The sequence below is a fragment of the Pipistrellus hanaki genome (assembly GCF_964339955.1).
Source record: "Pipistrellus hanaki genome assembly, chromosome: 2".
Classification (NCBI taxonomy): domain Eukaryota; kingdom Metazoa; phylum Chordata; class Mammalia; order Chiroptera; family Vespertilionidae; genus Pipistrellus; species Pipistrellus hanaki.
In genome coordinates this window covers 198900374-198924821 of record NC_140504.1, presented here as the reverse complement: position 1 = coordinate 198924821, position 24448 = coordinate 198900374, and the positions used below count along the sequence as shown (strand labels likewise).

The window sequence follows — 24448 nt, the reverse complement described above, 5'->3', positions numbered from 1 at the left end:
GTCTCCACTCCTGCCCCAGGCACCACCCGCTGGCCAGGAGGCCTCACAGAGAGAGACCTGAGTGGTGGACACCGTCCCCGGAGCCGGCCCAGTGGCTCTCCCGCCCCCAGCCAGGCAGGGTCAGGGCGGCCGGGGGCCCCGGGGAAGACGGGCCTCCTGGGTCCCCGTGCTCAGGGGCAGGTAGCTTTTCCAGCCCAGGCTCCTCCCGCCCTGGTCTCCTCCCGGCCAGGCCGGCCGGGGCAGCCGCAGGCCCCTGACTGGCTGTGGGGTCGCGGGCGCTGACCGCCGCCCCTCGCGGCCTGCGGGGCGGGGAACCCTCCCGGAGCAGATGGGGAGAGCCGGCGTGTAGGCCGGTCCCGCCGAGGCCGGTGGTCAGCTCCCCAGGGCCCCTTTCCTTTACATAAACACATAAATCACAATTAGCGCGGGAGCGGGCGCCGCGGCCGCCCGGGGACCGCGCTGCGAGGGGACGGATGGCTGGGCGCGTAATTAACGGCGTGATGTATGGCTGCCCGCTCATGAAGATTAACGGCGGGCCTGGCCGCGGGGGCCGCTCCCCCAGGGCCGGGGCTGCTCGCTCACCCGGGCCGGCCTCCCGAGCAGCCGGGGCACCCTCACCACGGAGACCCGCCCCGCACCCGGCCCCCGCCCCGCCCCCAGCCCCCGCCCCGAACCCGGCCCCCGCCCCGCACCCCGGCCCCCGCCCCGCACCCCAGCCCCCGCCCCGCACCCGGCCCCCGCCCCGCACCCCGGCCCCCGCCCCGCACCCGGCCCCCGCCCCGCACCCCGGCCCCCGCCCCGCACCATGGCCGCCTCTGCACCCCGGCCCCCGCCCCGCACCCCGGCCCCCGCCCCGCACCACGGCCACCTCCGCGGGCGCAGCAGGCGGGGAGCACCCTGCGGCCACTCGGGGGCCTTGGCTGTGTCCCCCCCACCCCCCCACCCCCCACGCTGGGCTCAGGGCTCTGCTGGAAGCTCTGACCCCTTGTTCTCAGGCCTGGGGTCAGCGTCAAGGTTAAGACTGTCCAGAGGGGCGGCCAGGAAGTGCAGGCGGGGCGCCCTGGGGGGGGGGGGGGGGTTGGACAAGGGCCGTCCTGCCCCTCATCTCTGACCTGCCCCGCGGCTGCTCTGGGCCACCTGGGCCGCCCGCACGCCCCGTGCACATCAGGCCGCCGGGAGCAGCCCCAGGGGTCGGGCCGTCCCGGGGGCAGGGGTGGCGAGGGAGGGCGGGCTGGCCTGCAGTGACCTCTGACCTCGCGCACAGCCTGGAGCAGCACATGGTCGTCCACACGGAGGAGCGGGAGTACAAGTGCGACCAGTGCCCCAAGGCCTTCAACTGGAAGTCCAACCTCATCCGCCACCAGATGTCCCATGACAGCGGCAAGCGCTTCGAATGTGAAAACTGCGTGAAGGTAAGGCCGTGTGTGCCCGCCGCCGCCTCCGACAGGCTGGTGGCCCGACTGGCGGACACAGGGCCCGGGGGCACACCTGCTCCCTCCGGGCGCCCCGCCCCCGCGATGGGGAAGGAGAGGCGGGGGGCCAAGCCCCCCAACGCCGAGCAGCACATGTCCGCCTTCAATTTCCCTGTTTCTGGCACCCAGTGGGTGTGGCGCTGGCACAGGGTGGGCCTGTGCTGGCACGGGTGGGCGAGGCGAGGACACAGGGTGGGCGGGGCACTAGCACAGGGTGGGCGGGGCACTAGCATAGTGGGCGGGGCCTGGCACAGTGGACGGAGCGAGGACACAGAGTGGGCGGACGCTGTCACTGTGGGCGGGGCCTGGAATGGTGGGCGGGCCTGGTACAGGGTGGGCGGGGCCTGGCACCATGGGCGGGGCCTGGCACAGCCTCTGCCTCGCAGGTGTTCACGGACCCCAGCAACCTGCAGCGGCACATCCGCTCGCAGCACGTGGGCGCGCGGGCGCACGCCTGCCCGGACTGCGGGAAGACCTTCGCCACGTCCTCCGGCCTCAAGCAGCACAAGCACATCCACAGCACCGTCAAACCTTTCATATGTAAGTGGTCTCCGCGGGCGCGGGCCGGCGTCTCAGGACCAAGCCAAGGCAGGGCTCCCGGGCTCCCCGCTTGGCAGGACCCCTGTTGGTCCCGAGGCACCGAGGCGGCGGGAGCTCCCGGCCACGCGGAGCCCAGGCCAGAGCTTTGTGCCTCTTCTCTCACCTCCTCCTCCGCCTCCGGCCCTCCTCACTCTCCCCGGGAGGCCAGAGGTGGCGGCTGCTGGGAAGGTCCTGGTCCTGGGGAGGAGCCTGAGCCAGCCCTCCCCTCCCCACCCTCCCCTCCCCTCCCCACCCTCTCCCCGCACCCAGGCCCCGCCCACCCGGGCTCCCTGAGGCACGCAATGCCGGTGGCGCCCACCGCGTTCCACTGGGCCTGGGCGATGTCCCCAGGACCACCGAGTGGCAGGGCCCAGTGAATAACGGAGGGGACAGCGGTCGAGCCATGAACCCTCAGCCAGCCGTGTGACAGGCGCCCGAGCTGGGGGAGGGCAGCATGGGATTAGGAGGCTCTGCCAGGAGGGCACCCGGTGGGCACTGCTTCCCCGTGCGAGGGGAGGCAGGCGCCCATGGGACGAGTCACTCCAACAGAGACTGAGGAGAGGCAGAGAGTGGACCACAGCTCTGAGCACAGAGGCCACGAGGCCGGTTTGGGTTAATGGGAGGGGGTCAAAGGTCACAAAGGACTAGGTCCCAGGGACCTCACGGGCCAGCAGAGGGGAGTGAGCCTGAAGGTTCCTCTCTGCCTCAAGGGGCAGTGAGCCATCATTCCACACCAGACAGTGCTGAGTCACCATTCACATCAGACAGTGCTGAGTCACCATTCACACCAGACAGTGCTGAGTCACCATTCACACCAGATAGTGCTGAGTCACCATTCACACCAGACAGTGCTGAGTCACCATTCACACCAGACAGTGCTGAGTCACCATTCACACCAGACAGTGCTGAGTCACCATTTCACACTCATTATCTCACAGAACCCTTACAAAATCCTAGGGAGTGGGGTCTGTACTATCTCTAATGACGGAGCAGGAAACTGAGGCTCAGGACAGTCAGGGGCCAGGTGCTCACGGCCATGCTGCAAAACCCTGACTCTAGTTCAAGGGTCTGGCTCCCGACCCCAGCTAGGGGGCCTGGGACTCCTCAGGCTCCACATGAATGCCAGGAGGGCGACACTGGAGGGTGGGGAGTTGTGTCAGGATGTTCTCACCATGGGGGGGTCATTCTGCACGTGTGTGTGTGTGTGTGTGTGTGTGAGAGAGAGAGAGAGAGAGAGAGAGTGTTTGCGCACGCATGCACATGGGCGAGAGAGGCCAGGCTGGCCTGCTCACTGCCCAGCCCGCTCCTAGCTGTTCTGCTGGCGGGCTCAGTCCCTCGCTCCGGGTCTGCTGTGGCCGCCCACCAGTCACCTTCTCACTCAGCACCGCCTCCTCCCCCGGCAGGTCGTGGGGGCGCTGAGCAGGGCGTGAGGGGTGGGTGCCTCTGGGAGGTCCTCGGGGAAGCGGGGGGGGGGGGGGGGGGGAGGTCTGGGCCGGGACTGCAAAGGGGGAGCGTGGCAGATCGTCCACAGCACTGGCGCCGTGAGCAAACAGCGAAGGGCTGCGGCCGGGCCTCCATGCACTGCCTCTGTCACGCCCCCAGCGGCGGCCTTGTCTCCTGGGGTCGCCTCATCCCTGAGCGGGGCCGCAGCGCCGTGGGGGCCGGGCCGCTGTGCCCGCTGCCGCACAGGCCCCGGGGCGAGGGACCCGGCAGCCGGCAGCCCCGGGCACCGCAGAGCTCACCGCCCGGCGGCTCCCGGCAGCCAGGCAGTGGGCGTGAGAGAGCCCCAGCCAGCCAGTGGGTGTGAGCGTGCCATTCAGAGAGGGTGGCCCCAGATGGGGAAATGGATTGGCTGGCCCTCCAGGCCACACAGTGTCCCTGGGCTCACGGGCTCGGCCTGTGGTCAGGCCTGGGAGGGAAGCTGTGAACGGGTGAGGGCCGTGCCCGCGAGGTGGCGCGACGGAAAGCTGGCCACCCACAGCCGGGCGGGCACCGCTGTGAGCGCGCCCCCTGCTGGGCTGGCTGCACACCCGCCCGCAGCAGCACAGCCCCTGCCTGAGCCCTGAGCACACAGACCCAGGCCACGGCACGGCCTGCTGGTGTCTCCTGCACAGGGAGCTCACGTGTGTGCTGGGCGTGTGCATGTGCATGTGCGTGTGTGAGAGACAGAATCTGGGCACCTGGTGAGCAGCTTCCCGGTGGACTCTTCAGAAAAGGGCCTTATCTTTGTAGAGTGAGTGTGTGTGTGTGTGTGTGTGTGTGAGTGCAGGTATGTGGTGTGTGCCTGTGTGGGTGTGTTCACGTGAGGGTATGTAAGTGGGTGTGTGCCTGTGTGTTTGTGAGTGCTGGTGTGTGCATTGGGGGTGTAGATATGTGTGGGTGTGAGTGGCTGGGTGTGTGTGGGTGTGAGGTGTGGGTGTGTGTGGGTGGGTGTGATAGTGGGTGTGATGTGTGTGTGTCAGTCTGTGTGAATGTGGGGGGTATAGGTGTGTGTATGTGTGTGAGTCTGTGGATGTGTGAGTGTGAGAGTGGCTGTGTGCGTGGGGGTGAGTGTGGGTGTGGGTGTATGGGTGGGTGTGGTGTGTGTCTGTGAGCTGTGTGAATGTGGGGTGAGTGTGAATGTGGGTGAGTGTGGGTGTGGGTGTATGGGTGGGTGTGGGGTGTGTCTGTGAATGTGTGTGAATGTGGGGTGAGTGTGGGTGAAGGTGTATGGGTGGGTGTGGTGTGTCTGTGAGCTGTGTGAATGTGGGGTGAGTGTGAATGTGGGTGAGTGTGGGTATGAATGGGTGTGTGTCTGTGAGCTGTGTGAATATGTGTGAATGTGGGGTGAGTGTGGGTGTGGGTGTATGAGTGGGTGTGGTGTGTCTGTGAGCTGTGTGAATGTGGGGTGGGTGTGGGGTGAGTGTGGGTGAGTGTGGGTGTAGGTGTATGGGTGGGTGTGGTGTGTCTGTGAGCTGTGTGAATGTGGGGTGAGTGTGAATGTGGGTGAGTGTGGGTGTGGGTGTATGGGTGGGTGTGGGGTGTGTCTGTGAATGTGTGTGAATGTGGGGTGAGTGTGGGTGTAGGTGTATGGGTGGGTGTGGTGTGTCTGTGAGCTGTGTGGATGTGGGGTGAGTGTGGGGTGAGTGTGGGTGAGTGTGGGTGTGGGTGTATGGGTGGGTGTGGGGTGTGTCTGTGAATGTGGGTGAGTGTGGGTGAGTGTGGGTGTGGGTGTATGAGTGGGTGTGGTGTGTCTGTGAGCTGTGTGAATGTGGGGTGGGTGTGGGTGTGTGAATGGGTGGGTGTGTGAATGTGTGTGAATGTGGGGGTGAGTGTGCACATTCACACTCGTACGCCTCAAGGAAAACAGCTGACGGGATGAGGCCGGGCCAGGGTCGCTCTGCACCTGACGGAGCCCGGGCCCCCTCCCTCAGGTGCTGGTCCCCACATCCCAGGGGCTCTCAGCCCCTCGGGCACTGCCTCCTGCACCGGCTCTGACAGCAGTGGTCACCCTGGGTCCAGGGTCCGCATCCCGGGGCCTCAGTCCCTAGAGACGTCTCTGTGGCCCCCACGTCTCTCAGTCCCCCTGAGGAGCAGGCGGGGGACACAGCACCCAGGCTCCCAGGCCCAGGCCCTGTCCAAGCTCAGGGGATGGCAGCCACGAACGAGGCACCGACCAGCCCGTCCAGGGTCAAGGGCACAGCGCCGCCCTGGTCTGTGCGGCCAGGCCTGAGCAAGCTGGGCGGGCCTGCGGGCCCTGATGGGGCTCCCTCCCCCCTTCGGGCCACCCCCAGGCTCCCCGGCCTGGCTGCCCTCCTGGCCGCAGGTCCCAGGGCCCGGACAGGGGAGGCCGGGCTGCAGGGGACACGCACCAGGAGAAGCAGGGTCTGAGGTGGGGGCGGGATTCACCCTCACTGCAGAGCAGCGCCTGAAAGTGAGTGCCTCCTGGGCAAGCCGCACGGCTGTGCCTGGCTCTGCCCCCCTGGGCTGGGGTCCTCGCCCCCATTACAGCGCAGGGAGGGTGCAGGCACGTGCTCCCCGCCCACAGAGCTGAGGACTAGCCTCGCTGCAGGGAGCACAGAGACGCAGGAGTAGCCCCTGTCGGTTCATGCTGGGGACAAGGCCAGCCCTGGGATGGTGTGCACATGTGTGCGTGTGTGTACATGTGTTTGCAGGCACCCATGCGCAATGTAACATAGGCATGCGCACATGAGTGGCATGCACGCGTGCTCAGTGTGCAATACGTGAACACGTGTGCGTGTGAGTGACATTCACATGCATGTGTGACACGCATACATTTGTGTGTGTGCTCGTGCACACATTCACAGCACACACCCATTTATGCACAACACGCACACACGAACACATACTCGTGTGCATGTCATTTCCACATCTGTGTGCAACCTGCAGGCACATGTATTCAGGCACATGTGCCTACATGCATGTGTGATACATGTGCCTGCGGGTGCACATTCTCACACGACAGGCTAGTCCATGCACGTGCATACACAGCGACACACGTGTACACACACACCCAGGGGCACAGGGGCAGGCGCCGTTTCCCGGTAATTTCATAGCGTGTTTGCATGCTCTCTGCTGACGCTGTAGGTGAGGTCTGCCACAAGTCCTACACGCAGTTCTCCAACCTGTGCCGCCACAAGCGCATGCATGCCGACTGCCGCACGCAGATCAAGTGCAAGGACTGCGGGCAGATGTTCAGCACTACCTCCTCCCTCAACAAGCACCGGCGCTTCTGCGAGGGCAGGAGCCACTGCCCGCCCGGCGGCCTCTTCTCGCCCGGCCTGCCCCTCGCGCCCGGGCCGCTGCTGGACAAGGCCAAGCCGCCGCCCGCCCTCAACCCCGCCGGCCTGGGCTTCGGAGAGTACTTCCCCTCCCGGCCGCACCCGGGGGGCCTGCCCTTCTCCGCGGCGCCCCCCGCCTTCCCCGCGCTCACGCCCGGCTTCCCCGGCATCTTCCCGCCCTCCCTGTACCCCCGGCCGCCGCTGCTGCCCCCCACGCCCCTGCTCAAGAGCCCGCTGAACCACACCCAGGACGCCAAGCTGCCCAGCCCCCTGGGCACGCCGGCGCTGCCCCTGGTGTCCGCCGTGGGCGGCGGCCAGGGGGCGCCGGGCGCCGCGGGGCCGGAGGAGAAGTTCGAGGGGCCCCCGGAGGGCGCGTTCCCCGAGAAGCTCAAGGCGGCGCGGGGCAGCGACCTGTCGGACGGCAGCGACTTCGAGGACGTCAACACCACGACCGGGACGGACCTGGACACCACCACGGGCACCGGCTCGGAGGACCTGGACAGCGACGCCGAGAGCGACCGCGACAAGGCCAAGGCCGAGGGCCGGGCGGCCGGGGGCGCGGCGGACCGGGGGGGCGGCGCGGGGCCAGGGGCCGCCCTGGGCGCGGGCGAGGTGCCCGTGTTCTACGCCCAGCACGCCCTCTTCCCGCCGCCCGAGGAGCAGCTGCTGGCCGGCGCCGCCGGCGACTCCATCAAGGCCATCGCCTCCATCGCCGAGAAGTACTTCGGGCCGGGCTTCGTGGGCGTGCCCGAGAAGCGGCTGGGCGCGCTGCCCTACCACTCTGTGTTCCCCTTCCAGCTGCTGCCCGACTTCCCGCCCGCCCTCTACCCGCTGGCCGACCGCACCCTCGCCCACGGCCTGCTGGTCAAGGCCGAGCCCAAGTCGCCCCGGGACGCCCTCAAGGGGGGCGGCCCCGGCGCCGAGTCCCCCTTCGACCTCACCACCCGGCCCAAGGAGGCGCCGCCCGCGCCCAGGGCCGGCCCCGCGGGCGGGGCGGGCGAGGAGCAGCCGCTGGACCTGAGCATCGGCAGCCGCGCCCGCGCCAGCCTCAACGGCGGCCGCGAGCCGCGCAAGAACCACGTCTACGGCGAGCGCGCGCCGGCGGCCGGCGACAGGCTGCCCAAGGCCTGCCAGGCGCCGCTGCCCCAGCAGCCCTCGCTGCACTACGCCAAGCCCTCGCCCTTCTTCATGGACCCCATCTACAGGTACCCGCGGGCCCGCCCCGCTGCCCCCGCCCAGGGCCCCTGCTCCCCCCAGGCCCCTGAGCCTCCGGCCTCTTCCCAGACCAGCTCGCCCCCACCCCCAAAACTCGCACCCGCCCTCACCCTTCCCTCTCCCGGGGTCTCTGCTTCCCTCTGGGCGCACCTCAGAGGCACAGCCGTCCTCCTGGGGGCCCAGGGGAAGGGGATGAGGGGGAGCAGGGGGGCAGGAAGCTGTAGGGCTGGCACCAGTCCGTGTCCGGTTACCTGGCCAGCCTCCCGGTGAGGGCCGCCGCAGTCCCTCCGGTGTCTGTTGGCCTTTGACCCAGGGTTTGTGAGGTGGAGGGTCTGACCCCGACCTGTGCCCGGGGAGCCTGGCTGAGCCCCAGGAGAGGGCTGAGCACATGCGGGTCAGGAGGGAACCGAGGTGCAGGCCCTGCCTCTGGGCGGGAGGCATGTGCACACACGTGTACAGACATGCCTGTGCTCAGGGAGCAAGGGCCGTATGGCCACCCCAGGGGCCAGCGGGGCCGAGGATCGGTTCAGGTGAGGTCAGGGGTGCCAGCGAGGGGGGCAGTCTCCCCCCTGCCCTCCATGCCCCCCCGTCCCCCTTGCCAGCCCATGAGGCCGCCCTGTGGCCAAATCCCCATAAAAGCAGATGGTGGAGCCACACCCAGCCTCCCCCATGTGTCCGCCCTCGGCCCTGCCACCGGCTCCTGTCCCTGGTCCAGCTCTGAGGGCCTCGCTGAGCCCTCGGACTCGGTTCCACTCCCGCACAGCCACACCCAGGGGTCAGTCTGTTCCTGTGGCTCCCGCCCTCCCCGCTGGACCGCGGCTCTCCACGGGGTGACCGGGGGGGGGGGGGGGCGCTCCTGCCCTGGCTCCGGGCAGCTCTGCTGCTCCCGGGCCGTCCCATCCTGTCCCACTGGGCCGGGTCCCTCTGGGCCTGGAAGACACATCGTGTGGAAGGGACGGGAGCGGGCCCCACAGGAGCCCGGCAGGCCCCGGCCCAGGGTTCGAGCAGAGGGGCTGTGTCTGCCTGTGAAAAGGTTTCCCCATTTAGATTAAACCTCAACCCCAAGGGGAAACTGAGGCGGCACTGCTGGGAAATGATGAGAGAGTGCCTGGGGGAGGAGACCTGGGCGAGGGGGGGACCTAGGTGGGGGACCTGGGTGGGGGTCCTGGGCAAGAGGGGACCTCAGGGGGAGGGGCTGCTGCCACGTCCTCCTGCTCCGTGTGACCACGTGTCACGGCCTGTGGCCACCAGGGCCCAGGCAGGGGCTGCAGCTACAGGAGGAGACCCCGTGGCCTCCCCCGGACGGGCCCGCTGTTCACTCACCAGCTGGGCAGAGCGCCCGGCGCCAAGGGCCGGGGACAGGGCAGTCGGGGTGCCTGCTCCATGTTCTGCTGTGGCCACCCCGGGGACCCCGACAGAGTGGACAGGGCGGGGCGGTGCCCGGGTGTGGGGGCCCTGGAGCAGGCCCCAGGCTCCACGCTCAGCGTTAGCCCAGCCACAGGCGCCCAGCTGGGGTGGGGGCACGGGGAGACTGGGGGGCCCAGAGCGGTGAGGTGAGGGGGCTCCAGAGGGAGGGCCGGGCTCTGTAGGCAGTGCAGGGATGAGCTCAGTGACCGGGGGCCCGTGGCCGAGAGCATGGCAGAGCCCTGGGCCCAGGGGTACGTAACCCGCGGGTTGCTGTCCAGCAGGGTGGAGAAGCGGAAGGTGCCCGACCCCGTGGGGGTCCTGAAGGAGAAGTTCCTGCGGCCGCCCCCGCTGCTCTTCCACCCCCAGGTGAGTGGGCGGCGTGGGAGGGGCACGGGGGGGCGGGAGGCAGGGTGGGGGGCGGGGCGCGGGGCGGGGTGGGGGCAGAAGCCTGAGGCCCATCCAGGCTGGGCCATACCCCGGGGAGGGCGGCAGCCACCCACCTGACCATCAGATGCCCGGGGTCTCCCTCGGACCACACAGCGCCCCGTGGCCAGGCTGGGTGAAGGGCGGACGGGGTGAAGGGCAGATGGGGGGAAGGGCGGACGGGGTGAAGGGCGGGACGGGGGGAAGGGCCGGGCACAAGCGGAAGGTGCTGGGCTCTGGGGGGCAGCCCTGGGGGTCCCTCAGAAGCAGCCAGGACCCCGGCCCCATGGCTGCGGGAGGGGCGGCGGGCAGAGCTCAGAGGGAGCACTCCAAGAACACGGTGGATGGCTCAGCGGGAGGGACACAGGGGGTGTGCAGGTGCTCAGGCCTCTCTGGGGTGCCAGGGCCTTGGGGTGCCTCACAAGGGGACCAGGGGCGGATGGCCGTGTGTCCAGGGCCGAGCGGGGTGCGGAGGCAGGCACAGGAGGCAAGCAGAGGTCCGGGGGCTGGAGAGGGTGGGCGGCCACCCCCAGACTGGAGTTGGGGTCTGGGAAGGAGACCACAGCCCCCAGGCCTGCATCGGGCACCACCCAGGGTGGGCACAGAGCAGAGGGGCCAGCAGGGGCCGGGCGGAGCCCTGATTCCCTGCCCCTGCGTCCACCTGTCCCCCCTGCGTGGGGCCCAGCCCCCAAAGCCCCCCACCCCTCAGCCAGAGGGTCCCGGCGAGCCCAGACCCAGGCGGCATTGTTCTGCCCGGAGCCCGCCTCGGACAAAGCCCAGGTTGGAACCTGCGCCCGGGTTCCCAGCTAAACTTAGCCCCCATTGTCTGCCGCCCAGGGGCTGGCTAACAACTTCCCCCAATTTTCCTCGGCCGCTGGGAACCGGGCCGGGGACCGGGCTGGGGACCGGGCACATCCTGTGTTTGTCTGCGGGAGCCGGGCCGGAATGTCTGGCGGGCGGAGCGGGCAGGGCCGGCCGGACTGCGGCCTCGGAGACCCGCCCAGCCTGACAGCCAGGGGCCGGGGCGCACTGACCCTGTCAGCTGGTCCCTGTCCCCCGCCAGACGGGCGGGCAGAGGGGAGACGACCAGTAAGTGACCCAATTGCATGGCCCGAGCCTGAAGGCAGGGCGGTGCTGCTACCATCGCACCGGGCAGGCGAGGCCCGGTCCCCCCTCCTGACGTGCCTGGGCAGCCCCAGGGCACAGGGCAAAGCCGTCCTCTGGCCATAGCCACCCCCCCCACCCCGCCTCTGGGGTCCAGGGAGGCGGAGTGGTGGAGAGTTCCAGAACCTTTCAAGGCAGGGCTGAAACAGACGGGCGGGCAGGGGCCAGCGGTGTGTGTTCCAGGGGCCCCACTGTCCTCGGAGGGGCCAGGGAGGGGCCGCGGAGGGGCATTCACATCGTCCCTCACGGGCCCGGGGAGGGCAGCCCACAGCGTCCTGCCACCGGACAGGGCTGGCACGGGACAAGGGGGCCGCCCCAGGTCACAGTGCTGGGCCATTATGGGCAGGCGTCACTCTCTGTCCATCAGCCCATTGGTCACTTGGTCCCCAACTTGCACCCCGAGGGGCTCTGGCCATGGCAATGCCCTGCCTGCCCAGGCCCCGCCCACCCCCACATGGCCCAGCAGGCCTCACGGGATGGCCTGGGCAGCTGCAGCGGCCCCCGCTCTCCCGTCCCCATGCCCCCAGGACTCGGAGAGCAGTCACAGTCTGATCAGGACTCTGCCCACCACATGGAAACAACCAGTGCCCTGCTCCTCCTCCTCCTCCTCCTCCTGCTCCTCCTCCTCCTCCTGCTCCTCCTCCTCCTCCTGCTCCTCCTCCTCCTCCGCCTGCTCCTCCTCCTCCTGCTCCTCCTCCTCCTGCTCCTCCTCCTCCTCCTGCTCCTCCTCCTCCTGCTCCTCCTCCTCCTCCTCCTGCTCCTCCTCACAGCCCTTGGCATCTCCGAGGGGCAGAGAGGCGGCTCCTTGGTCCGTACCCCGTGTCCTGTGCCGTGTGGCCCTGGCGGTCCCTCTGGCCATGGAGTCAGTGAGGTCGGGTCTCAGGCTGTGCATTCTTTTTAGTGCGTTGCCTGTAATTATGGCCTCCCGCCACTAGGGGTGGTGGCGCCTCAGGTCCTGGTCCCTGTGATCCCTTGAGATTCAGGAAACTGTCTTAATTTTTCAAGACTCAAAATAATAATAATAATAATAATAATAATAATAATAGATGTAATTTTGTCTTGAACACACACTGGCCAGTCAGGAGGGATGGCCAGGGGGCAGGCGGCAGGCGTGGCTGGCCTGTTTCAGAGGGGAGGGGGCGGGGGAGATGGCCCATGTGCACGGGGTCCCCATGCCAGGCAGGGCGGCTGCACGGCAGATCCCGGCCTGCGATGGTGGGTTGGGGGAAGGCCCGGGCAGGGCTGGGCCGCGGGCGGTGGACGGGTCCAGCCAGGGCCGGGGGGTGTCTCCGGGGAGCCCAGCCTCGCCCGTTCTCGCCCACAGATGTCGGCCATCGAGACCATGACGGAGAAGCTGGAGAGCTTCGCGGCCATGAAGGCGGACGCCGGCGCCCTGCAGCCCCTGCCCCACCACCCCTTCAACTTCCGCTCCCCGCCCCCCACGCTCTCCGACCCCATCCTCAGGAAGGGCAAGGAGCGCTACACCTGCCGGTGAGCGGGCCGGGCTGGGGTGCCCTGGGGTGGCCACGGGGGTGGCCTGGGGGGTGGCTCCTGGCCCTGGGTCTCCTGACAGCCCCCTCCCCCCAGGTACTGCGGAAAGATCTTCCCCCGATCTGCGAACCTCACACGACACCTGAGGACGCACACCGGGGAGCAGCCGTACAGGTGGGGGCCGGGGGGGCTCTCACCGCAGTGGGGGCCGGGGGGGGCTCTCACCACAGTGGGGGCCGGGGGGGGCTCTCACCGCAGTGGGGGGGCTCTCGCTGCGCTGGGGGTCGCGGGGGGGGACCAGCGTTGCTCCCGGTCACTCTGGCCCCACCTGACCCCGCCGTCCTGCCCGGGGCTTGTCCAGACCAGGCGGGAGGTGCCCTGCTCGCAGGCTCGGGGCTGCCACCTGCCCTCGGAGGACGATGCCAGGGGCAGCCCCTGTGCCATCCTGGCTGGAGGAAGGTGTGGCCGCTGGGCGGGGGCGCAGAGCGGGGCCTGCCAGAACCAGCCCGGGTGGTCTGTCGGCAAAGCCTCAGCCTCGTTCACCTCCCGATGCCGGTGCCAGATGGCCGTGGCTGACCTGACCCGGGCCAGGTGGGGCCTGGGGCCAGTGGACCGTGGGACGGAGCCCTGAGCTAATGGGTGTCCCAGCCAGGCCGGGCGCCCCGGGGACATGCGCCGGTCCCCTTAGGGCCTGGACAGAGCCGGGCGTCCGCTCCCCACCAAGCCCCTCTGTTCTTGGGCGGCAGCGTGGGGTGCTCACCACAGTGGGCACAACCCTCCTTCCAAGGCTTGGAGCCGGGCTCAGAGGCGCCCCGTGACTGGCCGGGGGTCCGAGGCCACATCTGAGCCGAGGGCCTCGTCCGCACCCCGACCTGGTCCTGGCCTGGCCCTGGGCCCTCCCGGCGAGTGGCTGCGGGGACCTGGCTTTCAGGAACCCGGCGGGAAGGGCCCGGGTGAGCATTTCAGACCAGAGCCGTGGGTGCTGGCGACCGGGAGCGCCGGGGAGCCGCCGGCTTCGCTGCCCAGCATCGTGCTGGGCGCCAGGGGCAGCGTGGGAGGAGGGAGCTGGCGCGGCTGGAGTTGGAGGCAGAAGGTTCCCACAGCGGGCTGCTCTGAGCCGGAGTCCCCCCCTAGCCCTGGAGACGGAGCTGTGGGTGCGGGTGTCCCCACCCCTGGGGAGGTGGCACAGGGGGCCCCTGCAGGTGCCATGGTCCCCACGCCCTCCCCGGCCATCGCAGGGCCGTGTCCGGTCCTGGCTGGAGGACGGCAGCTTGCACCGCCCACCGCCTGTGCGGCAGCGCCTGGCGCCGGGAAGCGGGGTGCGGCCTGCCGAGGGCCGGCAGCCACAGCAGGAGGTGGGGCGGAGGGGGCCTGGGCTATTGCCCGCCAACCGTCTCTCTGTAATGCGAGCCGGTTTCCAGACCCTGTTCCGTGCAAAGCCCCAGGGTCGGGCCGTGTTTATAGAACCTTTGATTGTCATTGATTTCTTTTGTTCTCGCCAGTCTGGGGGGCTCGGCTTACGGGGCGATGATTGCCGGAAAGTTCCGTGGGATCTCGCCTTTCCCGGCGCGGGGCGGCCCTGTGATGCGGGGCCCGGGGTGGCGGTCCGCGCTGTCGGGGTTCCGGCCGGCTTTGATCACGGGGGATTTACGTGGGGGAGGGAAAAGGCACACATTCGGCCTCAGAAACCTGCCAAAAAGGGGGACCCCCCCGCCCGGGGGCTGAGTAAGCCGCCGCCCGCCTGCATGAGCACCCCACCCCGGGTGTGCGCCCCCGTGTGTGCGCCAGGGAGGCCAGCGGCCGGCCCCTCGCCGCCAGCTCTCACGGCTGCATCCACGCCGGCATCTGAAGTGACTCCGGCCGCGTCCTGGCAGACAGGACGTGCTCCGTGGCTGGCACGCCTCCCAGAGGGGAGAGGGGACGCTGCCCGGGGCCATTTCACCCTCCCGGCCCCGCGCTGTGTCCGCCGCGCTGGCTCCCCTCGGTGGCCGTGGGCACGGTCACGGCAAGGTCCCTGCAGGCCACGCTGCCCCCCGGTGGCCGCCCTCTGTGCCCGCTCCCGGCGAAGTGCTACTCTGTGCGGAGCGACCACACATTGCCGCTGCCCCTGTCAGCTTATTTTTTTAAAATATATTTTATTGATTCTTTACAGAGAGGAAGGGAGAGAGATAGAGAGCCAGAAACGTCGATGAGAGAGAAACATCGACCAGCCGCCTCCTGCACAGCCCTCACCGGGGATGTGCCCGCAACCAACGTACATGCCCCTGACCAGAATCGAACCTGGGACCTTTCAGTCCGCAGACCGACGCTCTACCGCTGAGCCAAACCGGCTTCGGCCAGCTTATTTATTTTTTAAAAAATATATTTTACTGATTTTTACAGAGAGGAAGAGAGAGGGATAGAGAGCTAGAAACCGATGAGAGAGAATCATCGATCAGCTGCCTCCTGCACACCCCCCTACTGGGGATGTGCCTGCAACCAAGGTACATGCCCTTGATCGGAATCAAACCTGGGACCTTTCAGTCGCAGGCCGACGCTCTATCCACCGAGCCAAACCGGTTTCAGCCCTTGTCAGCTTATTTATAAGCAAATTCCAGCTGCCCGCAGGCCCCGCTCCCCGGAGCCCTGGCGGCTCTCCCTCCATTTCAAACAGGCTTGCTTGTCTGGGCCGTTTACTGAGATGAGAACCGGAGGCCACTCGGGACTCTGTGGCCCACGGAAGGCGTGGCCACCCGCCCCCCGGGCCCCACAGGAAGTCCTGACCCCTGGGAACCAGCGCCCGCAGCCCCGTCCGCACTCGGACCCGCTTCTCCGGGCCACGCGCTGCCCTCCGGGGACTTGTTGGCAGAAAGGGCGCCGTGCTGTGAGCGCGGTACAGACCGAGGCGGCACAGCGCAGCGCACGCCCGCTGGGTGGGCAGCGGTGGACGCCCAGGCCTGGGCTGGGGCCCGGCTTGGCCTTGCACTTGAGCAGTCGCCTGAGGAGCAGGTTGCAGGGGGAGCCTGTCACCATCGACAGAGGGGGCTGACAGGGTCCCTGGAGAAGTTCCAAACACCAGAGCGCTTGTTTGTGCCGGTCTGCACGTGCACCACACGTGTGCGTGCACCCACACTACACACACACACATGTGCGTGAACATGGACTGTGTGTGCGCATGCCTGCACACCCACATGTACCAAATTGTGCATGGGCACCTCTGTACATACTGACACCTGCACTATGTGCACACACATACACGCTCACCACGCGTGTGCGTGCACCCACACTACACACACACACGTACCAAATTGTGCGTGGGCACCTCTGTACACACTGACACCTGCACTGTGTGCACACACATGCACGCTCACACACACGTGTGCGGCTTTAGCCGGACAGTGCCGGTGAGAGCACCTGTCAGTCACCGGCCTTACTTGGACTTCCGCCACCAGGAGCGGGAGTGTGGGTCACTTCTCGGTCACCCCTCTGGGGCCCTGGCTGCCTCCCCGTTTCTGGCTGGGTGTCTTCCTTCTCCGCTAGCTCTGTGTCGCCCTCTGTGTGGGGACGTAAGGGGGGCGTGAGGCCGGCCCTGCCCGAGGGCCCCTCCCCCACGGGCACGTCACATCACCAGGTCTCAGAGGGTGCGTGGTGGCCATTTCCTCTCAGCCGCGCTTGTTCGGATAAGAGGGGCGTCAGAGAATACTCGGGCGGGCGAGCGGGAGCCTCTGCCCCGCGCGGACTGCAGGGGGTCCACGGGGGGCGCACAGATGAGCTGAGCAAGTGGGCTGCCCCCCAATTGAAGAGGACAGTGAGGTCATGTGGTCCCTGCGGGGGAAGCAGCCTGTCGGCCACAGGCTGGGAGCCCCCACCCCCCAGTCGATGGACCAGCAAGCTCAGGGCCCAGTGGGAGCAGCTCTCCTCGCCCCGCGCCAGGCGGGGGTCTCTGTGGGGAGGAAAATTGCGGGGAGCACAGTTGTAGGAAGCTGTCTACTGACCCCTCCTTCCCTGGACCAGCCTCGGCATCTTTCCATGGTGAGGTGCTGCCCCCTTGAGGCTGCTGGGAGCACGTCACCCTGTGGGTGGACCTGCCAGGCGTAGAGCCACGGGGCTGGGGGGCTGGGTGACCCACCACCCGGGGGACGGAGACGCTGGGGGGTCTGGGCGCTGCATGCCCAGGGCACGCCCCCCGGACCCCCTCCTGCACGCCGAGGGCACACCCCCCACAGCCCGCCGCCCGCAGGCCCAGGGCACGGCCTCACCGAGCTGTGTGCCCGCAGGTGCAAGTACTGCGACCGGTCCTTCAGCATCTCCTCCAACCTGCAGCGGCACGTCCGCAACATCCACAACAAGGAGAAGCCCTTCCGCTGCCACCTGTGCAGCCGCTGCTTCGGGCAGCAGACCAACCTGGACCGGCACCTCAAGAAGCACGAGCACGAGCACGCCCCAGGTGAGAGGCCGGGGCGCGGCGGGGGGAGCACACCCCAGGGGAGCACGCCCGGGGAGCACAGGGGAGCACGCCCCAGGTGAGAGGCCGGGGGGAGCACATCCCAGGGAGCACAGGGGAGCACGCCCCAGGTGAGAGGCTGGGGCACGCCGGGGGGAGCACGCACAGAGAGCACACACGGGGGAGCACACCCCGGGGAGCACAGAGGACCCAGGGAGCACACCCAGGGAGCACACACAGGGGTGCACGCCCCGGGGAGCACAGGGGACCTGGGGAGCACATCCCGGGGGAGCACGCCCGGGGAGCACATCCCGGGGGAGCACATCCCAGGGAAGCACACCCAGGGGAGCACGCCCGGGGAGCACGCCGGGGGCACGCCCGGGGGGAGCACACCCAGGGGAGCACGCCCAGGGGAGCACATCCCAGGGAGCACATCCCAGGGGAGCACGCCCAGGGGAGCACATCCCAGGGAGCACATCCCAGGGGGTCAGACCCCAGGTGAGCAGATGCAGGTGCGCGCCCGCGGGCAGCCCCGGGAGGTGGTTCGGGAACGGGGGTGGAGCGGGGTTGTAGGTAGAACTTGAGTGCTGGGGCGATGGATGGGGAGGGGGCGGCGGGCAGGGGAGCAGCCAGCTGAGGGCCCCCCGCCTCCACGCAGTGAGCCAGCACTCCGGGGTCCTCACGAACCACCTGGGGACCAGCGCCTCCTCGCCCGCCTCCGAGGCGGACGCCCACGCGCTCTTAGAGGAGAAGGAGGACGCCTACTTCTCCGAGATCCGGAACTTCATCGCCAGCAGCGAGGGGAGCCAAGCGGCCGCGCGCACGGACACGCGGTAAGGAGCCCACGGGCCCGTGCGGCCGGCCGAGCGGGCAACCCGGCACCTGCCCGGCCTGCAGCGGTCCCACTCCGTCCGGCTCTGCCTCGGTTTCTCCACCTGACGCGGTGCGACCGTGACAGTCACACGTGTGCACCCAGCTGTCAGCACTGAGGGCGCCAGCGTGGTCCTCCCAGCCCGGGACCCCAGACACTGGAGGTTCCAAACAAGAGCGCTGCCCCTTTAAACACAGACACGCACACACATGCACCAACACACACGCACACACACGTGCACACATGTGCACATGCACACACGTGAGCACGCACACGCAGAGACACACACCAGCAGCAGCAGAAAAACAAGGGCTTCGGGTTCGAGCTGGAGGGGGCTCCGCACAAGCCCGATCATGGGGCTCGGCGCGTGGCCGCCCTGCCCCCAGGGCTCCGGCCCAGGACACGCTCTCCTTGGGGGCCGGCCGGTGCCAGACGGGCGTCCGCAGCCCAGAGACTCTGCCGACTCCCGGAGGCCTCGGAGTGCAGCCCCCCGGCTCCAGCCCCACCGCCAGGCCCAGGGCACTGCCCACACGGTGGCCACGGTGGGCCCAGGGCCCCCATCCACCCCCAGGGGTGCAGGCCGTCCAGGAGAGGGTCCCTGTCCGCATTCCCAGGCGCCCTCCTGCCCCCTGACCCTTAGCACGCGCGTCCGCCAGGGCTTCCCTGCTGCCAGGCACGGGCGTGAGGAGGCTCCGTCGGAGGAGCTGCCCGGGTCCCGGAGAGCCGGGAAGAGCGGCCACTGCCCAGGCCCTCGCTCCGCCCGGCCAGGGAGCGAGCCCGGCCGGAGGCGCCCACGTCACTGCGGAGACGGGGACCGGGGTCTCGGGCAGGGGCTGGGGCCCTGGCAGACCGTGGGCGGTGTGAGCGGACGGTCCTCGCCCCGCACCCACCGGGGTCCCGGCCTCACGGCCCTGAAGTCCGGGGCCCACAGGTGCCCCAGTCCCCCCGCGGGAGGCCCGGCCTCAGGAGCCGGGAATGCAGCCTGACGGGAGCCTGAGGTCCACGGGTTCGGCCTGAAGGGGGCAGGACTCCAGCTGACCCCCTGCACGTAGCCTGTGGTCCCGGGACCCGCTGTGGGGAGCTCTGCCTGCACGGCCCGGGGCCAGCACGTCAGGGGACTAGTCTCCCAGGCAAACCTGTCCCAGCGGGTCTGCCCCTGACTGAACCCCAAAACCCAGCACCACCCACTGAACCCCAAAATCCAGCACCGTCCTCTGAACCCCAGAACCCATCTCCATCCACTGAACCCTAGGACCCAGCTCCACCCACTGAACCCCAAAACCCAACACCATCCTCTGAACCCAGACCCAGCACCACCCACTGAACCCCAAAACCCAGCACCACCCACTGAACCCCAAAAGCCAACACTGTCCACTGAACCCCAAGACCCAGCACCACCCACTGAACCCCAAGACCCAGCACCACCCACTGAACCCCAGGATCCAGCACCATCCACTGAACCCCAAGACCCAGCACCACCCACTGAACCCCAATACCCAGCACCACCCACTGAACCCCAATACCCAGCACCACCCACTGAACCCCAGGACCCAGCACCGTCCACTGAACCCCAAAACCCAGCACCGTCCCCTGAACCCCAAAAGCCAACACTGTCCACTGAACCCCAAGATCCAACACCGTCCCCTGAACCCCAAAACCCAGCACCGTCCCCTGAACCCCAGGACCCAGCACCACCCACTGAATCCCAGGACCCAGCACCGTCCGCAGAGGGGCCTCTGGCCGGGCCGTCCACGTCCTTGTCCTCGGGGCCGGGCTGGGCCGCCAGCCTCCCCGACGTCTCCTGTGCCCGCCGATCCTGGCCCAGCGCCAGGCTGGCCATGCACCCCAACACTCACACACGCGTCCGGCCACGCACTCAGCACACCCCTCTCTCCTGGAGTCGCTCACCCACAGACCGGGCTGGGGCCATGGCAGGGACAGCCCGGACAGCGGGGGGGGACAGCAGGACCGCGGGGGGGACAGCCCAGGACCGCGGTGGGGACAGCCCAGGACAGCGGAGGGACAGCAGCGGGGACAGCAGGACCAGGCTCAGGGGTCCTGTGGCCACAGGGCGAGCTCTCGGGGGCTGGAGGTCGGGGTGCAGTGGGGAGCGCTGACCGGAGCTGAGGCGCGGCCTTCGGGGTCGGTGGCCAATCCCCCCATGTCCTTCCAGGCCAGAGGCCCCGGAGCTGGACGGCGCGGCGCCCGGCCCCGGCCTGGCCGGCGGGAAGCCGGAGGACGGCGAGGAGGAGGAGGAGGAGGAGCTGGAGGAGGAGGACGACGACAGCCTGGCCGGCAAGTCCCCGGACGACAACGTGTCCCCCGTGCCCGAGCCCCAGGGCGCCTACGAGGACGAGGACGAGGAGCCGCCCGCCCCGCTGGCCGCGGGCTTCGACCACCCCCGCAGGTGGGTGCCCGCGGGCACGGCGGGCCGCTGGGAGCCGGGGCTGCTGAGGGCCGGCGGGCGGGAGGCCCTGAGCGTCAGAGGACGACTCACTCCCAAACCTCAGAGCCCGCCCCTCCCTCCGCCCCTCCTCCCTGCAGGCCTCTGCCACGGGGCTTCTGCACGGGGGCCAGGGAGCGGCCCCGCCCCTCACACACCACATGCAAACATGCACACACACGTGCAAATGTGTGTGCTGGGGACATGCATATATGCACCTGTGCATGCACTAGCATGTGTGTGCATCTGTTAACACACGTGTGCAAACGTGTGTGCATGCACGTGCATGCACATCCAGAGGCCGGGGGCAGCACGGAGAGCGTGTCCAGCAGCAGGGCCACACGGTAGCTGTCACTGGGGTGCCGTCCAGCCTCCGGGGGCGCTGTGGCCCGGGACTGAGCCCTGTCATTCCGGAAGTTGTGCCACCCAGAGCCCCTTCCCTGCATCCCAGTGCTGGCCTCCCCCTGGCCTCGGGGCAGTGCCAGCTTTCAGGATCCCTGAGGAGTCGCTCCACAGACAGCCACCCCCCCCCCCCTGTCCTGGGGCCGGGGTCCTGCCCCTCCCCTCTGTCCTGGTCCCTGCAAACCCGGAGGCCCCGCCTGCTCCCTGCAGCACGTGTGCGTGTACTCACCCGCTCCGTGTCCTCTGTCCGTGCTCTTCCCGCATCCGTGTGGCTGCAGGTGTCCCGGTGTCCGTGTGTCCGTGTGTCCGTCTTGTGCATGTGGCTCGCACGCGGCGGCGCGGGGCCGAGGCCGTGGCTCACGGGCCTCTCGGTTGGTGCAGGTGCGCCGAGCAGCCGCCGGCGGGTGGCCTCTTGGCTTTGGAGCCGATGCCGACTTTTGGGAAGGGGCTGGACCTGCGCAGAGCGGCCGAGGAGGCGCTGGAAGTTAAGGATGTGCTTAACTCCACCCTAGACTCTGAGGCTCTAAAGCAGACCCTGTACAGGCAGGCTAAGAGCCAGGTACGTACGCTGAGCCCTGCCCGCCCCCAGGCCAGGCAGGGCAGCCCCACCTCTCTGTGGCCACCCGGGCCTGCCCGGGGCCCAGACCCACTGCCCGCCCGTGCCCATGGCCAGGCAGGGCAGCCCCACCTCTCCGTGGCCACCTGGGCCTGCCCGGGTCCTGACCCACTGTCCGCCCGTGCCCATGGCCAGGCAGGGCAGCCCCCTCTCCGTGGCCACCCGGGCCTGCCCAGATCCTGACCCACTGTCCGCCCGTGCCCATGGCCAGGCAGGGCAGCCTCACCTCTCCGTGGCTGCCTGGGCCTGCCCAGGTCCTGACCCACTGTCCGCCCGTGCCCATGGCCAGGCAGGGCAGCCTCACCTCTCCGTGGCCGCCTGGGCCTGCCCGGGTCCTGACCCACTGTCCGCCCGTGCCCATGGCCAGGCAGGGCAGCCCCCTCTCCGTGGCCACCCGGGCCTGCCCAGATCCTGACCCACTGTCCGCCCGTGCCCATGGCCACGGCTAAAGACACGCCCAGGGACCGCCACGTCCCCGCAGCAGGGCAGCCGTGGGGCGGGAGGGCTGAGAGCAGAAGGACCTGTCTCTCCCTGGACCAGGTCACTCAGGGGCGCCGAGGTCACTGTCCTCTCATCCCCAGAAGGCGGTGCCCGCCAGCAGGTGTCCGGGAGAGGCCGCCCCGCCCCCGCCCTCTGTGACCGGCCAGAGGGCCACGGCCAGAGGTTAAGCTGCCCGCAGGGGGCGCTGGTCCGCACGGGAGCCGTGACGGGTCAGGGAAGACCAGGCTTGACCGGCCCCGGCCCCAGTGTAGCCACCGCAGAACCGCCTCCCACGTCCCTCCGCCCGGAGCCCACAGGGTCTCAGCCTGCGCGGCAGCCCAAGCCTCAGAGCCTCAGCCCAGCGTCTGTGTGTCTGTCTGCGTCTGTTACTAACTCTGTCCGCAGTGTTTGCCCCCCCCAGCCCGCCCCACCCCGCGGGTGCTGTCACCTCACACTCACGGCTCACAGCAGAAGGTGCCCTGGGACTGGGTGTCCCAGGGCGTCCCAGGGCAGGGACTTAGCGGACAGGCTCTTAGCAACGACCACCGGCACCCCCAGGGCCCCACATGCCCGCTCGCACACGGGTTTGCGGGTCACCAGGCAGAGAAAAGGGGTGGCTGTGGGGACTGCAGGGGGGACACCCCGAGAGGCCGAGGACCCCCTCTGCCAGGGCCCTCCCGGCTCCCTCCTTCGGGCCTGGTTGGGGGGAGACGGGTCTGGCCTCCATGGGCCGGGCGCTGGCACCTGCCCTCTCTCCGCCCGTGTGGGTCTGAGTGGGCCGAGCCGGGGGAGGTGGGAGGGGCGAGGACGGAGTGGCCTGGGGTCCCCGGCTCACTGCCGGCCTGTGTCCATCCCCCCCTCCCCCAGGCATACGCAATGATGCTGTCGCTCTCCGAGGACCCTCCTCTCCACGCCGCCGCCCAGAGCCCCCTGGATGCCTGGCTGAACATGGCGGGACCCACGCCCGAGGCCGGAGCCTTCAACCCCATCAACCACCTCTGACCGCCCGGGGGGCAGGGCCTCCCGAGGTGACCTCGGCCCCACGTCCCAGCGAGGGCCCCAGGAGCCGGGGAGACCCTCCCGCCTGCACCCGGCCGCTCCTCGTGTCCGCCCCCGGCTTCACCCGCCTTTTCCAGTGAGAACCCCGACACCCAGTCCCTGAGGCCGGCGGCCACGTCTCTGAGAACCGAGAACAGCCCGGCGCACGGAGCGGCCTAGCAGCATCAGCCCGGCAGGCACCACCGGGACCTCCTCCTGCACTGCAGCCCGGGCCACCTCGGCCCCGAAGGGGGACAGACCCGGTGCCCCTCGGAGGGAGCGGCCCACACGGTTTTTATATGAAAACAATGACCAGAACCGCCCTTTGGTGACCTTACTGACGACAGAGCCTATTTAAGCATGTGGTTTTAAAAACAGACAGTATTTTTTAAAAAGAGATGGAAAAGGACCTGCAACTTGTTTTGTAAACATAATTTTGCATCGCTTCGAACCCAAGCTTCCCTGCAAAGCCACACCCTCCCGGCCCGCTGCGCGTGGCCGTGCGTGGCTGCCGTGGCTGCCGTGGCCCTGGGACTGTAGCTGGCGGGGAGGTTTCCTGTCCTCGACCCTCTTTGTAAAGCCATGGCCGTTCAGTGACCCCGGGCGGCCGGGCCCTGGGCCCTGCCTCAAGCCCGTTCAGACTGCACCAAGGATTCGGAGACGGGTCCCAGGCCGGCCCGAGGCTGGGACTGGGACACGTGCCTGTCATGGTGTGACATGGGATCCGTGCCCGTGGCCCGCAGGCGGCTCCTCCCTGGACCCCCCTCCCCGATTCTGGGGGACAGCTTACGTCCCTCCCCCGGCCTGTCCCCTCCGCTGCTCTCCAGAAGGCAGGCCCGCTGGCCACGTCTGGTCTGCCGTCCCCTCACCCGCCCGTCAGACGGGCACAGGCAGGAGGCGGGCGCACCCCTGGCGGCGGCATGGGGTACCTCCTCGCCCCTATGCCGGCCGCCACGCTCCACTGGCGCCTGAGGCCGGGACCCAGGACACCTGCCGCTCCGCTCCGCCCTCCGCGCGGGTCCCGGCAGGCGGGCCGGCTCCGGAGCCGAGGGACGGCCAGCCGGGACCAGGACCTGCCGCAGAGACCACCCCGCCCGCCGGGCCGCGCCCCCCTCCCTCCGGGACCAGCCTCCTCCCCACCCGGGGCTTTAAATTATCCCCCTAGGGGCCAAGTTCAAATCGTCCTGTTCTTTCCCTGATGGAATTGACCTTAATCTGTATATAACTTGTAATTTTTTTCTAATTTGTTTCTTTTCTTATTTTATTTCTTCCTTAACAGTATTTTTTTTTTTTTTTTTTTGGCATTAGACATTCTTATTGTGGAGAAATAATGTTAATATAAGTACCCAGTGAAGGACCAAACCCGTGTAACCGGCTGTGTGTTGTGTGACCGAGGGCCGGGCGTGGGGGCCTCCCCGAGCCGGGGCCGGGTCCCCCCGCAGCCCCCCGCGTCCCGCCCGCACCCGCCCCGTTCCAGACAATCATGTGTTTTTGTGAAACCGGAGTTGCGTTTGCATTTGAGACGAGTGTCCCATTCATTCCTTTTACCGTTTGGCAGGAGAAAGAGTGACCGTGTCCCCATGAGAGCATCGCGGAGCCGCCCTCAGTGCTGTGTGCAGACGGAGACGTGTCCTCCGCCGGCC

At 68.6% G+C, this 24448-nt stretch overlaps 1 protein-coding gene across 3 annotated transcripts; it reads left to right on the top strand.

Moving 5' to 3' along the window:
* Positions 1-1266: 1266 nt before the first annotated feature.
* PRDM16 (PR/SET domain 16) lies at positions 1267-24286 on the top strand. 3 transcript variants are annotated; one of them, XM_084875770.1, is made up of 11 exons: positions 1267-1412; positions 1859-2012; positions 6639-8037; positions 9736-9820; positions 12366-12532; positions 12629-12706; positions 16789-16958; positions 17614-17788; positions 20000-20233; positions 21053-21230; positions 22635-24286. In XM_084875770.1, exons 1-11 carry the CDS (start codon positions 1278-1280, stop codon positions 22767-22769), a joined length of 2910 nt encoding a protein of 969 aa, XP_084731896.1. In that variant the 5' UTR covers positions 1267-1277; the 3' UTR covers positions 22770-24286. The 3 variants fall into 3 exon arrangements, with proteins under 3 accessions (XP_084731896.1, XP_084731895.1, XP_084731897.1); XM_084875769.1 differs by having other exon boundaries at positions 9733-9820; XM_084875771.1 differs by lacking the exon at positions 21053-21230 and having other exon boundaries at positions 9733-9820; positions 22635-22774.
* Positions 24287-24448: the final 162 nt, after the last annotated feature.

What these genes read in the sequence shown, in the direction of transcription:
- PRDM16 (XM_084875769.1), top strand. Translation starts at nt 1,278, where the DNA reads ATGGTCGTCCACACGGAGGAGCGGGAGTACAAGTGCGACCAGTGCCCC. An exon ending in AATGTGAAAACTGCGTGAAG is followed by an intron (nt 1,413 to 1,858) that starts GTAAGGCCGTGT and finishes TCTGCCTCGCAG; the next exon opens with GTGTTCACGGACCCCAGCAA. An exon ending in GCCGCGCGCACGGACACGCG is followed by an intron (nt 17,789 to 19,999) that starts GTAAGGAGCCCA and finishes ATGTCCTTCCAG; the next exon opens with GCCAGAGGCCCCGGAGCTGG.